Raw genomic sequence first — 16,533 nt, forward strand, 5'->3', positions numbered from 1 at the left:
AAGGAGGGACTCTCAGTACACGTAGCACCAGTTGCAGTCTGCATAACCAGCAGGGAGAAGGAAGATAAGAATCTTACTTTTCTTCTGGTATGAGAGAGGACATTTTAACACAGGTGCTTCATCTCCTGCTTTTAAAAAAAGGAAGGCAGATCCCACTCTGCCGCAGCAACTACACTCTAATCACCACTTATAGCCAGTGAGAAATGGCAGCAATCTTGAACTCTCATTCTTCTCCATGAAGTTTTCTTCAAACAGTCCCCCCTACAGTTTCCTCCTAAAAGCGAATAAAAGCACTCTCCTTTGTTCTCTGGATTTGCCTGACTCCCCATAAACTTGCCTGTCCCAAATTGTGATTCTCTTCTGTTCCTAAATAAACCCATCTTGCTGGTTAAACAACTGGTTGTTTTAAGAGTGGCAATGTATATAAATGTAAAATCACAATGCTGTACACTTGAAAGTAATGTAATATTGTATGTCAATTACATTGTATGTCAAAAAAAGAAGAGTTTAACAAAACTAGGGTTTCCCTGGCGATTCAGTGGCTAAGAACTGTCCGCCAATGCAGGGGACATGAGTTTGATCCCTGGTCTGGGAAGATCGCACATTCCTCAGAGTGGCTGAGCCCAACTGCCAGTAATTACTCAGTCCCCCAACTCCCCAGATCCTGAAAGCCACAACTACTAAAGCCCTCACGCCTTAGAGCCCTCAGTCCCCAAGAGAAGCCACCGCAATGAGAAGCCTCCCATCACCGCAACTAAAGTAAACCCATATACAGCAAGGATGACCCACCGCAGCAACGCGCCCCGCCCCCGGAAAAAAAAAAACACAAAAAACCAACTCTAGCCCAAGCAATCTCTACCTCCTAACATCTTTGATAAACAATTTCCTCTCTCCCCAAGTTTCTGTCCTCACTTCTTCAATTCGGCTACCCAATTTGAAACGTGTCTTTAAATCTCCCGTTCTAAAAGGCCCTAGAGCTGTTTCATAAAGTTGGTTGGTTTCCGACTAAAAATGGGGCCTACACTACCCTTTTAACAGCTCAGTTCTTCAGTGCTTAGGTGCTTACTCTTTAAATGACTGAAATACTATTTGGGGCCTTTAGTTTAAAGAACAAGTAAACCAAGTAAAACTATTCAATTTTTTCTAAAACTTGCTCCTCCACAAGATCAGGTAAATGCATTCTGTACTGCCATTTTAAAAAAACTGGGAAGAGAAAAACAAAACTCATCGACAAATGATGACAAGGTGGAAATAATCAGCTGAGTTATCTGGACCAGAAGTTTCTGCATTTCATGGTGCTTCATCTTTAACACTGTGCAGACTTCTTAAATCTTAGGATTCGCCCAAAATAACGGCAATCGAGCCCTCATCCCCAAGTTGGTTTCTTCCAAACCTGCGCCCCACCCCCATCCTCACCCCCGCCCAGGCCCCGGCAGCCATGCGCCAAAGACTGCAGCACCGGAGCTCGCTGTCCGCAGGCGCGGCGGACCCCGCCCCGCACGGCCGGCGCGGGGAGGTGGCTCGGGGCCAGGAGCCCGCCTCTGCGGCGGCTGAGCCGGGCGCCTAGTGGGTGCTCTCGGGCGGAGGAGGGGCCTGCGGCCCTGGCACCGCCTTTGCCTGCCGGCCCCTCCCCGGACCGCTACTTAAGTGGCTCCCGCACCGCCCCCGCTCCAGTGCGTTACTTACCTCGACTCTTAGCTTGTCGGGGACGGTAACCGGGACCCGTGTCTACTCCTGTTGCCTGCGCCTGCTGACCCATAGCCACCATGGTGAGTGGACCGTCGACTTCGCTGGGGAAAACGGGGGGAAACGAGCCGGGGGAGCACCAAGGGTTTCTAGCTGGAGAGGGCTGGCCCCACCGCCGTCCACTAGGAGGGCGAAGAGCGAGGAGGGAGCCGAGGGTGAGAGTAGATAGACCTCGATTTATGGAGAAAGGCTGGGGCCCAGGAGGAAGGGCGCCACCGCCTTTTCTTCTGGGACTGTAGAATAGGATGGCGGGACACTGGTTCTCCTTCACCATTGTTGGCGCTCTCATTTAGTCCTAGCTTCTGGGTTAGGCGCCTCCAAGACCCTGCAGTCTTTTCCCGCGCATTCCCATCCCCCTCCGCCCCTTAGATTGTCCCCAGGCTTTAGCGAGCGCGCCCGCGCGCTCTCCCCTCCCTCACTTCCTCCTCAGCACGAAAACCGGAGGCGGGAAGGAACTGCGCACGCGCGACCGTTACCTTCCCGCCTGGGAGTGGCCGGGAGCCCGCCACTGCAGTATGCGCATGCGCGCTTGGGCGCTGCAGGTCCATGACTGGAGGGCCTATCTCCTGTTACCCTGGGTTCTCGTTTAAAAAATCAAGAGTAAGGTGAATGTGGAAAAGGACTCCTTATCGATGTGCTGCACTGCACCAATATCTTAGGACAACTAACTCTCAGCAGCCTGTAGAGGCCATCTGTCTCTTCCTGCCCTCCGCTGTCTTAGGAGTGCGTGTGGGAGCAGGTGGTGGCGGTGGGGGGTTTTGAGGTAATAGAAATCGGATCTGGGTCTCCGATAATCCCCTGCTGCGTCGTGACAGATATGGAGGTACTGAACTGAGCTTCCCGCCTGCACGAAGCGAAGATCGTTGGCCATGGCTGAGCTTCTGCAGACGTGGCTTTTAAGAGCTTCTGCAGCTGCGCGACTCCGCGAACCGCAGAGGGGCGCGGGTGCGCGCCCTGAATTGCTCATTCATCCTTTGCCGCAGAGCCCCACCCCTCGTCCCTGCGGCCAGGCATTTCCTCTGCACTGCTCTGGCCACGTGCTTCCTGTGCTGGGAGCTGCCCGGAAATCTGGCCACCTACTCTAAAATGGCATTCTGGGCCCTGGGCGCTAGATGGATGACCTCCTCTTTATCTTGATCCTCAAAGGAGGAAGCAATGACTAAGCTCTGCTCTTGGTCTAAAAAGAGGCCTTCCCGATTTACACGGTGAAAGGAAATTAAAAGCAATGTACGTCAGAAGTATAGCCCACCTACCCTAGATTTTTTTAAAAAGCATTCCATTTTAAAAGGAAATTTAAGATTAGGTTTCCGTAAACATTTAGCATTTTTGTTAAATGTCTTGTGGGTTTTGTGTGTGTGTGTGTTAATGCGTTTTTTTTCTCTCTCCCACAGCGTGAGTGCATCTCCATCCACGTTGGCCAGGCTGGTGTCCAGATTGGCAATGCCTGCTGGGAGCTCTACTGTCTGGAACATGGCATCCAGCCTGATGGCCAGATGCCAAGTGACAAGACTATTGGGGGAGGAGACGACTCCTTCAACACCTTCTTCAGTGAGACGGGCGCTGGCAAGCATGTGCCCAGGGCAGTGTTTGTAGACCTGGAACCCACAGTCATTGGTGAGTTGACCTCAGTAGCTTCAATGAGAATCCTGGGGGTCTGGGACAGGAGGTGTGTCCTGTGGGCCCCACTGATACCCTGGGGTGGAGCAGACCTATGTGAGTTGTTAGTGATGGGTGGCTGCTTCATTTTCCTTTTCCAGATGAGGTTCGCACTGGCACCTACCGCCAGCTCTTCCACCCTGAGCAGCTCATCACAGGCAAAGAAGATGCTGCCAATAACTATGCCCGAGGTCACTACACCATTGGCAAGGAGATCATTGACCTCGTCTTGGACCGAATTCGGAAACTGGTATGCTTATTCTCAAGAATAAAGTAAATTGATGAACCTAAGGGAGATATTTGAAATATGCTCTTTTTTTTTCAAACACAACTGAAATGCATTAGTGAGGTTAATTATTCCTTTATAGTTTTTTAAAAGTTCAATTAAAATATGGACTATTTGATGTCTTTTGATAAATATTCATGAAGATATTTTTAATAAAGAAATGCTGAGTAATTGAAGGAAGGTCTACATTTCAAAAGTTTCTGTCAAAATGCAATCTAATTCTTTGAAATTAATATGAAAAGTGAAAATCTTTACCATGATGACATCACAAAGAGCAATAACTATGTTTTCTCTATTCCTCTTTTTTAACAGGCTGACCAGTGCACGGGTCTTCAGGGCTTCCTGGTTTTCCACAGCTTTGGTGGGGGAACCGGTTCTGGGTTCACCTCCCTGCTGATGGAACGTCTCTCTGTCGATTATGGCAAGAAGTCCAAGCTGGAGTTCTCCATTTACCCAGCCCCCCAGGTTTCCACAGCTGTCGTTGAGCCCTACAACTCCATCCTCACCACCCACACCACCCTGGAGCACTCTGATTGTGCCTTCATGGTAGACAATGAGGCCATCTATGACATCTGTCGTAGAAACCTCGACATTGAGCGCCCAACCTACACAAATCTTAACCGCCTTATTAGCCAGATAGTGTCCTCCATCACAGCTTCCCTGAGGTTTGATGGAGCCCTGAATGTCGATCTGACAGAGTTCCAGACCAACCTGGTGCCCTATCCCCGCATCCACTTCCCTCTGGCCACATATGCCCCTGTCATCTCTGCTGAGAAAGCCTACCATGAACAGCTTTCTGTAGCAGAGATTACCAATGCTTGCTTTGAGCCAGCCAACCAGATGGTGAAATGTGACCCTCGCCATGGTAAATACATGGCCTGCTGCCTGTTGTACCGTGGTGATGTGGTTCCCAAAGATGTCAATGCTGCCATTGCCACCATCAAGACCAAGCGCAGCATCCAGTTTGTGGACTGGTGCCCCACTGGCTTCAAGGTTGGCATTAATTACCAGCCTCCCACTGTGGTACCTGGTGGAGACCTGGCCAAAGTACAGCGAGCTGTGTGCATGCTGAGCAACACCACAGCCATCGCTGAGGCCTGGGCTCGCCTGGACCACAAGTTTGACCTGATGTATGCCAAGCGTGCCTTTGTTCACTGGTACGTGGGTGAGGGCATGGAGGAAGGAGAGTTTTCTGAGGCCCGTGAGGACATGGCTGCCCTTGAGAAGGATTATGAGGAGGTTGGTGTGGATTCTGTTGAGGGAGAGGGAGAGGAAGAAGGAGAGGAATACTAATTACCATTCCTTTGAGCCCTGCAGCATGTCATACTCAGCTTCAGCATAGCTGACAGGCATAAAAACTTTCTGACGAGATTGTCTTCGCTTTCAACAGTGATCATGTATTGCTTTTCCATGTGTGTCTGTAACACTTATGTCCTGTCTCAAAAGTAAAGATTTTAAGAAAGAGTTCTGTGCTTCTTCTAAATTGGTTTCTCCAAGAAATACTTTTCACTCCTACACCTAAAAGCCTGCCACTGGAAGTAATATCAAGGATTTTGCTCCAGGTATCTCTGGGAGGAAGGTGTACTCGAAGGTAAAGCAGAAGAGCTGTCCTCTGAAACTGGTCTGTTAACATCATTTCAACCAGTATTTTGTTGAAATCTAGCTCAGAGGCCTTGGAAAGATGCAAATTTCAGATAGTGATTTTGGTACTCGTTTTTGAGGTTATAAGGTAATTATAGGTTTGGGAAAGTTTTTAATATCCTACAACTATGCTGTGTGAAGAGGCCTGCTAACCTATCAGAATCAATGACTTTAGAACAGGTAAACATTTGGTTGGGTGAATATTTGAGCAGAAAGATGTAAAAACTGTTTCCTACCCTGTAATGATGGAAGGAGGGAAGTTGCAGGATCAGAATTCCTGCTGACCAACAAAACTCAGGGAATAATTGAAGAGTAATCCTTAACACCTGTGGAAGAACAGCTGCTTTACAAGGGATGAAATGGCAACACTTGCAAAGGTTAGGACAAAGTTATAATTTGTAGCACTGGGCATAGTTTACATTCTTCCCAATACATAGTGTGGCTACATCTAAAGCCCACTATAAAAGAGAGGCTAAATCCTCTGCATAGAGAAAATACATTTAAGAAGTTCAGGAAGCACATGGATTATAAAGGTCTGAAAAGTTGAGGATAGAGGTGAGAAAAATTTTGCCAGTTCTTTCCCTAGTCAGTAAATCCTGTAAACCTAGAGAATGTTAATAGTTCTCAACTCCTGATTAAGTCCACAGACATGACAGAGAGCTCTGTTGGGAGGCACTACAGGCCAAGCGCAGCAACCCGAGATGTAGCCAGAAACCACAGGCCCCAGGGGAAGGCAGATGGAGGCCTATATAGCACGGATGGGAACCTTAATGAATTAGTGCCCAGATAAAGGTAGGACTTCGCCTTACTATTGAACTTGCAGAGAGGCTGTCTTTAGAGCTGACTGAAGACACCTTTGAAATCTCTCTTGCCATACAAGAGAGGAAGCTAGGCTGGAGCCTGGGAAATCAAGCCAATGCAGATTTTTTTCAGGGGAAGAGCACACACTATGGTGTGCCATGTTGCTTTTTGAGTCCTGAGGCATAAAGCAGGGACAGGATGTTTTGTTTGTTTGGGGGGTGTGTGTGGCTGTATTTTTAAGAAAAGATATGTAATAAAGAGTTATGACAGTTTGGGTGATGGGTACATAGGTATTTGCAATGCCATTATCTATTGCCCTAAAACTTAATAATATGTATATAAAACACTTAATATATGTATATGTGGCTTAATATATGCATATTAAAAAAATATATGTGTATGACCTCATGCAGTTTCTGAGGGTCAAGAATTTAGGAGCACCTTGGCTGAATGGTTCTGACTCAGGATTTCTCAAGGTTTCAGTAAAGATGTTGACTGAGGATGCCGTTATCGGAATGCTTGAGAGGCTAGTTACTTTACAATATTGTGGTGGTTTTTGCCGTACATTCACATGAATCAGCCATAGGTGTACCTGTGTTCCCCATCCTGACCCTCCCTTCTACCTCCCTCTCTAGAATGCTTGATTTTTAGCTGGAGGATTCACTTCCAAGGGGGATCACTCACATGCCTGGCAAGTTAGTGCTGGTTGTTGGGACGTAGCCTTTGCTCTTCACCACAGGGACTTCTCCATAGGACTGCTTCAGTGTCTTCACGACATGAGGGTAGTCTTCCCCAGAGAGAGTGATCCAGGACAAGGCAAGCTGAAAACCACAATATCTTGAAACTAACACTCTCATTTCTATAATATCCTATTGGTTACACATGTCAGTCCTATTCAGTGTGGGAGGACACTACACAACAGTAGGAGACGTGTGTTGTTGGGATTTATATACAAAACCCAGAAGGATACCAATTTTATTACCTTTTTCCCCTGTATACTTGGAATATTTCATCTTTTAAAAGGGAGGAAACCTGTAGTTTAGAGAGAAGGAGTTTTCCATTTTCTATAGTTCCAATTCGAATTTCAGTGTTTTTGGTTGCCTTTTAAGCAATCCTTTGGTGGCTCAGACAGTGAAGAATCCTTCAGCAATGCAGGAGACCTGGGTTTGTTTGATCCCTGAGTTAGGAAGATCCCCTGAAAGAGGGCATGGCAACCCACTCCAGCATTCTTAGCTGGAGAATCCCCATGGACAAAGGAGCCTGGCAGGCTCATGGGGTCTCAAATTTGGACATGACTGAGCAATTAACACATTTGGTTGCCCTTTATAAACCACCTTCTATTTACATTCCTCCTAAACTATCCCATCTCCGTTATACCCTAGTTATTTGATTGCTGCTCAAATTCAGTATTTCCTTCTGTCCCCTCTGTTCCCAATCATCATATAAATCAAGATGACTACTAGTAACTACTAGTAGTCAAAGCCTTTGGTAAAGTGAGATACTAAGTGTGGGACACGGTGGGTGGGAGGTGGGAAATGGCTATAATGAAATGCTGAGGCAACCAGGAAATTCCATCAAGCATTCCTTTGTGTGTGGGGGGGGGGGGGGGGCGGTGTGGGTGGAGGTAGGGGGTTCCTGTGGGTCTTATTATCTACATCTCTGTCCCAACAGCGATCACAGTAATGTTTATGGCCCACACAGTGCTTTAATGGAAGTAAAAATAAATAATGATTATTTATTTCCCTCTTAGGCCATATTCTTTATTGGTTCTCTTTCATATAAACAGTAAACTCTAAGGTTTTGTAAAATGTATTCACTCTCCTTTCAGGCCAAGTCTCTTTTAGCACCTCCTGAGAAATTGTACCTCAGGGTAGAGAGGGCTTGGAAACTGACTGGTTGAGACACTTCTTGTTCTGTTACTAGTCAGGGGCTCTGAATCTTCTGAGCCTATTTCCTTTTTTCACCAGAGAGTTCCGTCCTATCTTTCTCCAGGTGTCTTTTGGGAGTTGAAGGTGGCAAATAGCACACTCAAATCTGAAAGGACTTGTAAGTTTATAGTTGTGTGTCCGAACTTGGGAAGTGAGGAACAGGCGAAGCAGTGCTCCTGAGGACTTGACAGCCCTCTTCAGCAGGACACCAGAGCTACTGTCCAGGAAGACTGAGCGATTTATTTAGAAAAGAAATAGAAATAAGTAAAACACAAGAAGGGTTTACTTAGAGATGGTGAGGATGATAATACAGATAATCATGATTATTAACCTTAACCACAACACCTTCAATTTACACCGACTCACCTTTTTAAAAAAATTTTTTTACACATCATTTTATTTTTAAAAATTATTTATTTTTGGCTGTGCTGTGTCTTAGTTGTGACAACTGGGGGCTACTCTTTGTTGTGGCATGTGGGTTTCTCGTTGCAGTGGTTTCTCTTGTTATGGAGCCCCGACTCCAGGGCACGTGAGCTTCAGTAGTTGTGGCTCGCGGGCTCTAGAGCAAAGGTTCAGTAGTTGAGGCACACAGAAGCAGTTGCCCCATGGTGTACGAAATCCTCCCAGCCCAGGGATTGAACCCCTGTGTCCTCCGCATTGGCAGGTAACCACTGGACCACCAAGAAGTCCTATACCTATCCACTTTTAAAAGAATGTTAAAGGTGAAGTGCCTTCACAACTTAGCATTCTTAACTTCATTGAGTTGACTTTAAAATGGGAGGAGCCCACTTCTTTGTTTTTTACAGAGGACAGATTTAAATGGCAGGAAAAAATGGAAGTCATACCACAGCCCTGTGTCCTGACTTGCAGGATCAGATGTCTTAAATATTGCCTGCCAAAAGGCCACAAGAAATAGGAATCATTTAGCCTCATGGAGGACCAGGGCTATGATTTAGGGACATGCTCAGATTAAGCGGTTTGAGGGAGGGAAGAGAGAGAGATGCCATTTCCCTCTCCCAATCCCATCAAATTCCTGACAAATTCCTTAATGCCCTGCAGATGGCACCACTGACAAGGAGTTCTCTGCCCAGAAGAGTCAAGCTCAGATTTGTGAACTCTGCCCTCCCTGTCACCTTGAAGCTGAGCCTAAAAGATACACCACAAAGAGGAAGTGACTGATCTGGCATACCTGGCATTCATGGGCTTGTCATTTCTTGTCTTGTCCATTCCTGGAGACAGCTAAGCCTCCTTCTAAGCCACTGTGAATCAGTTAGCCACAGAAAACCCCACACTCCAAGTTCTTGACTTCATTTCCAGCCTCTAGGGTACTTCCCAGTGTGGAATGAGTTTAAATATATGGCTTTGTGGTCAACATGTAATAATGGAGGAGGCATGCTGCCTGATCAATCTGAACTCAATACTGATACAAAGTTAATAACATGATGTGGGCATCATCATATAGATACAGATATCATTGTGTTGCAAGTGCCATCTTCTGCTCTCTGCCAAAATGAATACCCTACCCCATCCATCCATCCCTCAGCTGACCAGCTCATCTCCCAACTGACAGCCTGCTGTGTGTTACTGTGTCCAACAGTGATGGATCAAGCTCATCACCGCATTCCCACTTTTGGCCTTCAAACACTCTTCTCTCAGCCTATAATACCTTTTACAACCATAATTGATCCTACCACCTTTGCCCTGTTAACTCATTCTGTCTTCTTTTGATGATAAAAACCCAAGTGTCATCTATTCAAGGCCTTGAAGTTTAGGTCAGATGCGGTCAGATTCTCCATTAGATATTTTCATAGTCTGAGAATTAATCTTGGAGCAGAGATTTAGACTTTCAACTCTGCAAACTAGAGGTAACTGTCCCTCTACTGCTTTCCTCTTTTCCCTGGGCCCAAAGATCTAAAATGCCTCAGGAAGACACTCTAGGGTGGACAGTGACATCAAATGGAGGTAGAAGGGAAAGCTGCTGTTCTGTTCTAAAAATTCTTCATAAATAAGATCTTTCATTCTCTCTCTGGCCCAGTTCTAATGTCTCATGATACAGGCATGTAGGAACTTCTGCTGGCTCATGTTGATCAAATGCATGCACATGTGCCATGAGTCAAGCTGTGACCCAGCTGCCATAACCGGCTGATGTCACCTTAGGCACTCCTTCTATACAACAGTGTGGAAAGCCAGGCAAGGGAGCATTCCCACCAGCCTCTTCACTGATCACCCTACTGTGCAAATTGCTACCCAGTTCTGGGCACCTCAAGAAGGATATGGACAGACCAGAGAGCTTCCTCCAAGGGGCAAGTAGAATGGGATGCCGTACTGGGTAAAGCAACTTGGAGAACTAAGGATGTTTAAATTACAAGAGAAACCCATGAAGAGCTGCTGTCCAGAAATGGCAGGAACCCAGAAAGAACAGTAAAGAATGAAGAAAAACACTGCAGGGGTTTCTGGCAGTGTTCAGTGGCTAAGACTCCATGGTCCCAAAGCAGGAGACCCAGGTTCGATCCTTGGTCAGGGAACTAGATTCCACATGCCACAGCTAAAGATCCCACATGCTGCAACTAAGTCCTGACACAGTCAAATAAATATTTTAAACAGCAAACAAAACCAACCACAAAATAAAAACATCACAGCTCACTTTGTAACAATTAGCTAGGACCAACAATGGACCACAGAGCCATCCATGTCATGAAGGACAAACAGGTAGAACTCAAGACTTCTAAGATTATTCTCCATTCCCAGAGACTAGGATTTCAGAAATTTTCCTGGTGTCTCAAGCCAATCTTTATGACTATTCTCTCAAATATTTTTGGAGAGGGCAGAGATAGGTAGGGACAAAGGAACAGAATCTATCAAAACATGCTTTTTTTAAACCTTTTCCCTCACCCTTGCCAACAACAATAAAAGTTTTCAGACCCAGAGAGGTCTTGCTTAATGGGAACCCCTGGTTTTCTGGCCTCCCTAGCACCCTAGACAAGAGGGCAATTCCAAAGTTGCTGGTCTATTTCTAGGAACTGGTCCAAATTCCACCAGAGATAAGGAAGGAGGTTTATAGCCTGTCTTAATTTGGATTGGTCTAACAAAATACCACAGATCAGATAGTGTGATAGTGTAAACAATAAATGTTTATTTCTCAAAGATTTGGAGACTGATAAATCCAAGACCAAGGTGCTAGCAGATTCAGGGTCAAGAGAGTGCCTTCTTAACTGGTTTGCAGATGGCTGGCCATCTTTTGCTGAGTCCTCTTGTGGAGAAGAGAAAAACAACTATTCCCTTCCTCTTCTTAGAAAGATGATAAATCCTGGGACTTCCCTGGTGCTGCGGTAGTTAAGACTCTACACTCCCAATGCAGGGGACATGGGTTCCATCCCTGGTGGGGGGATTCTGCATAGGGCATGGAGCATGGAGCTACCAAAAAAAAAAAAGATAATACTCCCATCAGGAGGGTTGTACTTCTTGACCTCATCTGAACCTAATTACCTCCCAAAGTTCCCACCTTCTAATACATCATGCTGAGGGTTAGAGTTTTAACATGCATTTTAGGGGTACATATTCAGTCCATGGTAGTCAGGGTGAACAGGAATTTTTCTGTAAATACTGTGTTTTCTGTGGGAAAATTAGGGCATGTAGATAAGCAATGAGAAAGTGAAAATAACCTATAATCTGAATGAAAAGCTTTTGAAACTTTCATTTAAAGAAAAGAGAAAAAAAAAAAAAGAAAAGAGCAACTTTTTCTCATGCCCCTCTCTGCCCTCTCCCACCCCAGTCACCTCTGGGACTGGTGGCCCTGGGTCTTCCGTCTGCTCCTCTCAAAGTGCTATTCAGCAATAAGTCTTTATCATTTGGAAGCTCAAAGATAGCCCCACAAGAAGGAGCAGAACAGTGAGCCCTTTATTTTATTTATCCATCTAAATACTTATTTCTGTATTTGTTTAGTTAGTTATTTGGCTGTGTTGGGTCTTAGTTGTGGCGTTTGGGCTCTAGAGCAGCAAGTTCTAGTTGTGACTCGAGGACTTAGTTGCACTGTGGCATGTGGAATCTTAGTTCCCTGATCAGAGATTGAACCCATATCCCGGCATTGGAAGGTGGATTCCTAATCACTGGATCACCAGGGAAGTCCCCAGTGAGCCCTTTAAATAAGCTGGAAGGTACCAAGGTTCTTGAGGATACTGAAGTTCAAACTTTAGCAGTCTATTACCCTAGGTATCTAAGCAATATAGTAATGAAGGGAGTACAGAAGTAGGGGGAATGTATTTACTAAAAGACAACTGCAGAATATCGGGGGAAAAGGAGGTTTTGGAGTCAGAGAGGCCAAGTTACACCACTTGCTATTGTAAGTCCTTGTACAAGTTACTTAATCTCTTCGAATTGATTCCTCATCTATAAATAAATAAATAAAGTCTATTTTGTAAGGTCCTTGTGACACCCAATTAACTAATCTTTGTAAAGTATCTGTTAATCTTTAGCATTTAGTGGAGGCTCAGTCTGGATTAGTTCCCTTCCCAGTGTTGCCTGAGGACACTGAAATTTACTCTCCACACTCCAGGTGGCCCCTCCCCTACTAAGAATAGGTAACTAATCTCTTGGGCAGATCAGATCCACAAACATTGTGTTTATTGTGAGAACTACACTGGGTTAAGAACTGGGGTTGAAATGAAAGGGGTGAATTAGAAGCCAAATACAGGTTTCCAACCCTCTAAGGAGAGAGGAAATGAGAAAAGACACAAATGGAGGTAAAGTTAAACAATACAAAAGATTTAAATAACAGCTCAAGGTAGTGAATGTTCCAAGACAGGGCATATATGTCTAATTGGTCACTGAACTATACAACTGGGTGCTGCTTTGGGAGCCTAGAGAGGGTGGAAATCCCTTCAAGAAAAAATGGAAGAAAAGATAGTTGGGTTGAGCCTTGGAAGAAGATAGGATATGGACAAAGGGAGATTTGGTAAGTTTAAGAAGCAAATGTGTAGTGTCTTTTTGCATAGTGTTCTGAGTGATAAGTCAGTAAACAGAGATGCTTTTGCTAATTCTAAACATAGGCAATGGAAAGAAAGTTATTATGCTTCCAACAAATTTGTAAACAAGGGCTCAAGGACCTGAATGCAAATAAATTCGATTACCACTTTCTCAAAGGACGTCTTCTAGGTTATTTTTCTCAGTTCTAAGCTCATTTGTCTTAAACTATGCACTTTCCAGTTTGTTTATTGATATTTTGCCTCTTAAAAATTTACTTCAAAAAAAAAAATTTACTTCAGTTTTATATTCTGGATGATGATAAATCCCTAAGCAAGATCTATGTTAGCCAGTTGCTAAAAGAATCACATGTAACAGTTTGTGACTTGGGTGATGTCACTGTACTGTGTAAACTGTAAAGGGCAGGAACATTAGATTCATAAATTTGGAAGCAATCTTAAGGGTCTTCTAGTTTGGCAAGTGAGATCAAGTGTAACCCAGGATGACAATGCTAGAACCAGAACCCAGCTCTTCTGATAATCAGCAATGTCTGCCATCTTTCTCACTACATCTGCCAATATTTGAGTGCCTACACGAATTACACGTGGGGATAAGAGTTTAAGAGTAACTGTATTCAAGACATATATGGTTATTTCCCTTTAGGAGCCTATATGGGGGAAACAAACAAATGCAAACAAATTAAACTATGGCAACTTGTGATAAATAAAGGGCTTCTCAGTGGCGCTAGTGGATAAAGAACCCACCTCCCAATGCAGGAGACCTAAGAGACTCAGGTTTGATCCCTGGGTAGAGAAGATCCCGTGGAGGAGGGCATGGCAACCCACTCCAGTATTCTTGCCTGGAGAATCCCACGGACAGAGGAGCCTGGTGGGCTACAGTCCATAGGGTAGGAACCAAACAGACACAACTGAAGTGATTTAGCACGCATGTGATAAATAAAGTGACAGAATTACATTGCTTTAGATAAGGTACTGGGGTAACATTTAAGTTCAAATCTGGAGACCAGAGCCAACAAAAAGTGGACTGGGAAGAAGGAGGGGAAGGGAGAACTCTTCCAGATAGAAGAAACAGCAAGTATAGCTCTTTCCTGGGCAGGAAAGAGATTGGTAGTGTCCACCAGGAACTGAGGAAAGGTCAGGGTGAGGATGAGGCCAAGTTGAAGCAGTAGAGAAGTGCTTCCTCACAGGTCACAAACTCAAATGCACAACTGGGCTGACAAGGCGCATTTGTTCAAATTTGTTGAAGATTCTATAAGCCAAACAAAACACAGCATGCCTACTGCAGCCCAGAGGTCCCCATTTTGTAACCCCTGAGGGCTTTTCTGTTTGTTCCTTTGCTTTGTTTTTTTTTTTTTTTTTTTTTTTTGGCAGCCTCTTGCATCTTGTGGAATCTTAGTTCCTGGACCAGGGATTTAACCCAGGCCCTTGCTAGTGAAAGTGCCATGTCCTAACTACTGGGCCACCAGGAAATTCCCCGGGGCTTTGTATTCTTACTTTAGTTCAGTTCAGTTCAGTTCAGTTCAGTCGCTCAGTCGTGTCCAACTCTTTGCGATCCCATGAATCGCAGCACACCAGGCCTCCCTGTCCATCACAAACTCCTGGAGTTTACTCAAACTCATGCCCATCGAGTCGGTGATGCCATCCAACCATCTCATCCTCTGTCATCCCCTTCTCCTCCTGCCCCCAATCCCTCCCAGCATCAGGGTCTTTTCCAATGAGTCAACTCTTTGCATGAGGTGGCCAAAGTATTGGAGTTTCAGCTTCAGCATCAGTCCTTCCAATGAACACCCAGGACTGATCTCCTTTAGGATGGACTGGTTGGATCTCCTTGCAGTCCAAGGGACTCTCAAGAGTCTTCTCCAACACCACAGTTCAAAAGCATCAATTTTTCGGTGCTCAGCTTTCTTCACAGTCCAACTCTCACATCCATACATGACCACTGGAAAAACCATAGCCTTGACTAGACGGACTTTCACTGGCAAAGTAATGTCTCTGCTTTGTAATATGCTATCTAGGTTGGTCATAACTTTCCTTCCAAGGAGTAAGCGTCTTTAATTTCATGGCTGCAATCACCATCTGCAGTGATTTTGGAGCCCAAAAAAATAAAGTCTGACACTGTTTCCACTGTTTCCCCATCTATTTGCCATGAAGTGATGGGACCAGATGCCATGATCTTAGTTTTCTGAATGTTGAGCTTTAAGCCAATTTTTTCACTCTCCTCTTTCACTTTCATCAAGAGGCTTTTTAGTTTCTCTTCACTTTCTGCCATAAGGGTGGTATCATCTGCATATCTGAGGTTATTGATATTTCTCCCGGCAATCTTGATTCCAGCTTGTGCTTCATCCAGCCCAGCATTTCTCATGATGTACTCTGCATAGAAGTTAAATAAGCAGAGTGACAATATACAGCCTCGATGTTTTCCTATTTGGAACCAGTCTGTTGTTCCATGTCCAGTTCTAACTGTTGCTTCCTGACCTGCATATAGGTTTCTCAAGAGGCAGATCAGATGGTCTGGTATGCCCATCTCTTTCAGAATTTTCCACAGTTCTTACTTTAGGGCAGGTGAATTTCTAAGCGCAAGTAGATTGCTTTTGAGGGATTTTGAGTAGGGGCAGATTTGTGTTTTAACAAGATTGTTAAAGTACTTTGCTTGAGATGAATTAAGTGCCAGGGTCACTCAGTAGACCCAACCCACTTCTCTGTGCTCTCCTCTCCTTCCATGCAACAAAGCCAAGGACCCAGCCAGCTGTATTTGCTTACTATCTCTGCCCACTCTCCCCATTGGATTCTGTTCACTCCAAGTTTGGTTGGTAAAAGGGAAATCAGCTCTTCAGGGCCATTCATGATCTTGCTACTGTATATACACACATACATATGTATTGATATTATATATACACACAAACACTAATATGTGTGTTTTGTATGTATGTGCTCAGTTGTGTCTAACTCTTTGCGACCCCATGGACTGTATGTAGCCCACCAGGCTCCTCTGTCCATGGGATTCTCCAGGCAAGAATACTGGAGAGTAGGTTGCCATTTTCTTCTCCAAGGGAATCTTCCCGACTCAGGGATCGAACCCCGGTCTCCCGCATTGCAGGCAGATGCTTTAACCTCTGAGCCACCAGGGAAGCCCATGTGTGTATATACAAGTATATATTTCCAAGGTCCTACTGCAAATCACTGGGGAAATAGAAAAGAGATAAAAGTAACTTGCCCTGCAGAAATTTCAAGAGAACTCAGTTGTACATTCTGGCCCCAACTCTTGCTCAGATAGTAACGGGACACAATCTAGGCCACTAGAATTGTGTTCTTATTCTTCAGCTGGGGGCTTTGCAAAAGTCAGGCCTTCTTTTAAGTTTCTCTGTAATGCTCCCTCTATTTGAGAGGAACGGTTTGAGTCCATGAAGGTGAAAGTGAAAGTGAAGTCAGCCAGTCGTGTCCGACTCTTTGCGACCCTGTGGGCTGTAGCCTACCATACCAGGCTCCTCAGCCCATG

General features: G+C 45.1%; 1 protein-coding gene across 1 annotated transcript; it reads left to right on the forward strand.

Moving 5' to 3' along the window:
* Positions 1-1,557: 1,557 nt before the first annotated feature.
* LOC122682496 (tubulin alpha-1B chain) lies at positions 1,558-5,153 on the forward strand. Its single transcript, XM_043885233.1, has 4 exons — positions 1,558-1,769; positions 3,138-3,360; positions 3,504-3,652; positions 4,001-5,153. Exons 1-4 carry the CDS (start codon positions 1,767-1,769, stop codon positions 4,979-4,981), a joined length of 1,356 nt encoding a protein of 451 aa, XP_043741168.1. The 5' UTR covers positions 1,558-1,766; the 3' UTR covers positions 4,982-5,153.
* The last annotated feature ends 11,380 nt before the right edge of the window (positions 5,154-16,533 follow it).

Source organism: Cervus elaphus, chromosome 3 (genome assembly GCF_910594005.1).
Source record: "Cervus elaphus chromosome 3, mCerEla1.1, whole genome shotgun sequence".
Lineage (NCBI taxonomy): Eukaryota > Metazoa > Chordata > Mammalia > Artiodactyla > Cervidae > Cervus > Cervus elaphus.

Bases quoted from the DNA above. Each gene is read 5' to 3' on its own strand.
- LOC122682496 (XM_043885233.1), top strand. The intron at 3,361-3,503 runs GTGAGTTGACCT...TTCCTTTTCCAG, and splicing joins CCTGGAACCCACAGTCATTG to ATGAGGTTCGCACTGGCACC. The intron at 3,653-4,000 runs GTATGCTTATTC...CTTTTTTAACAG, and splicing joins TGGACCGAATTCGGAAACTG to GCTGACCAGTGCACGGGTCT.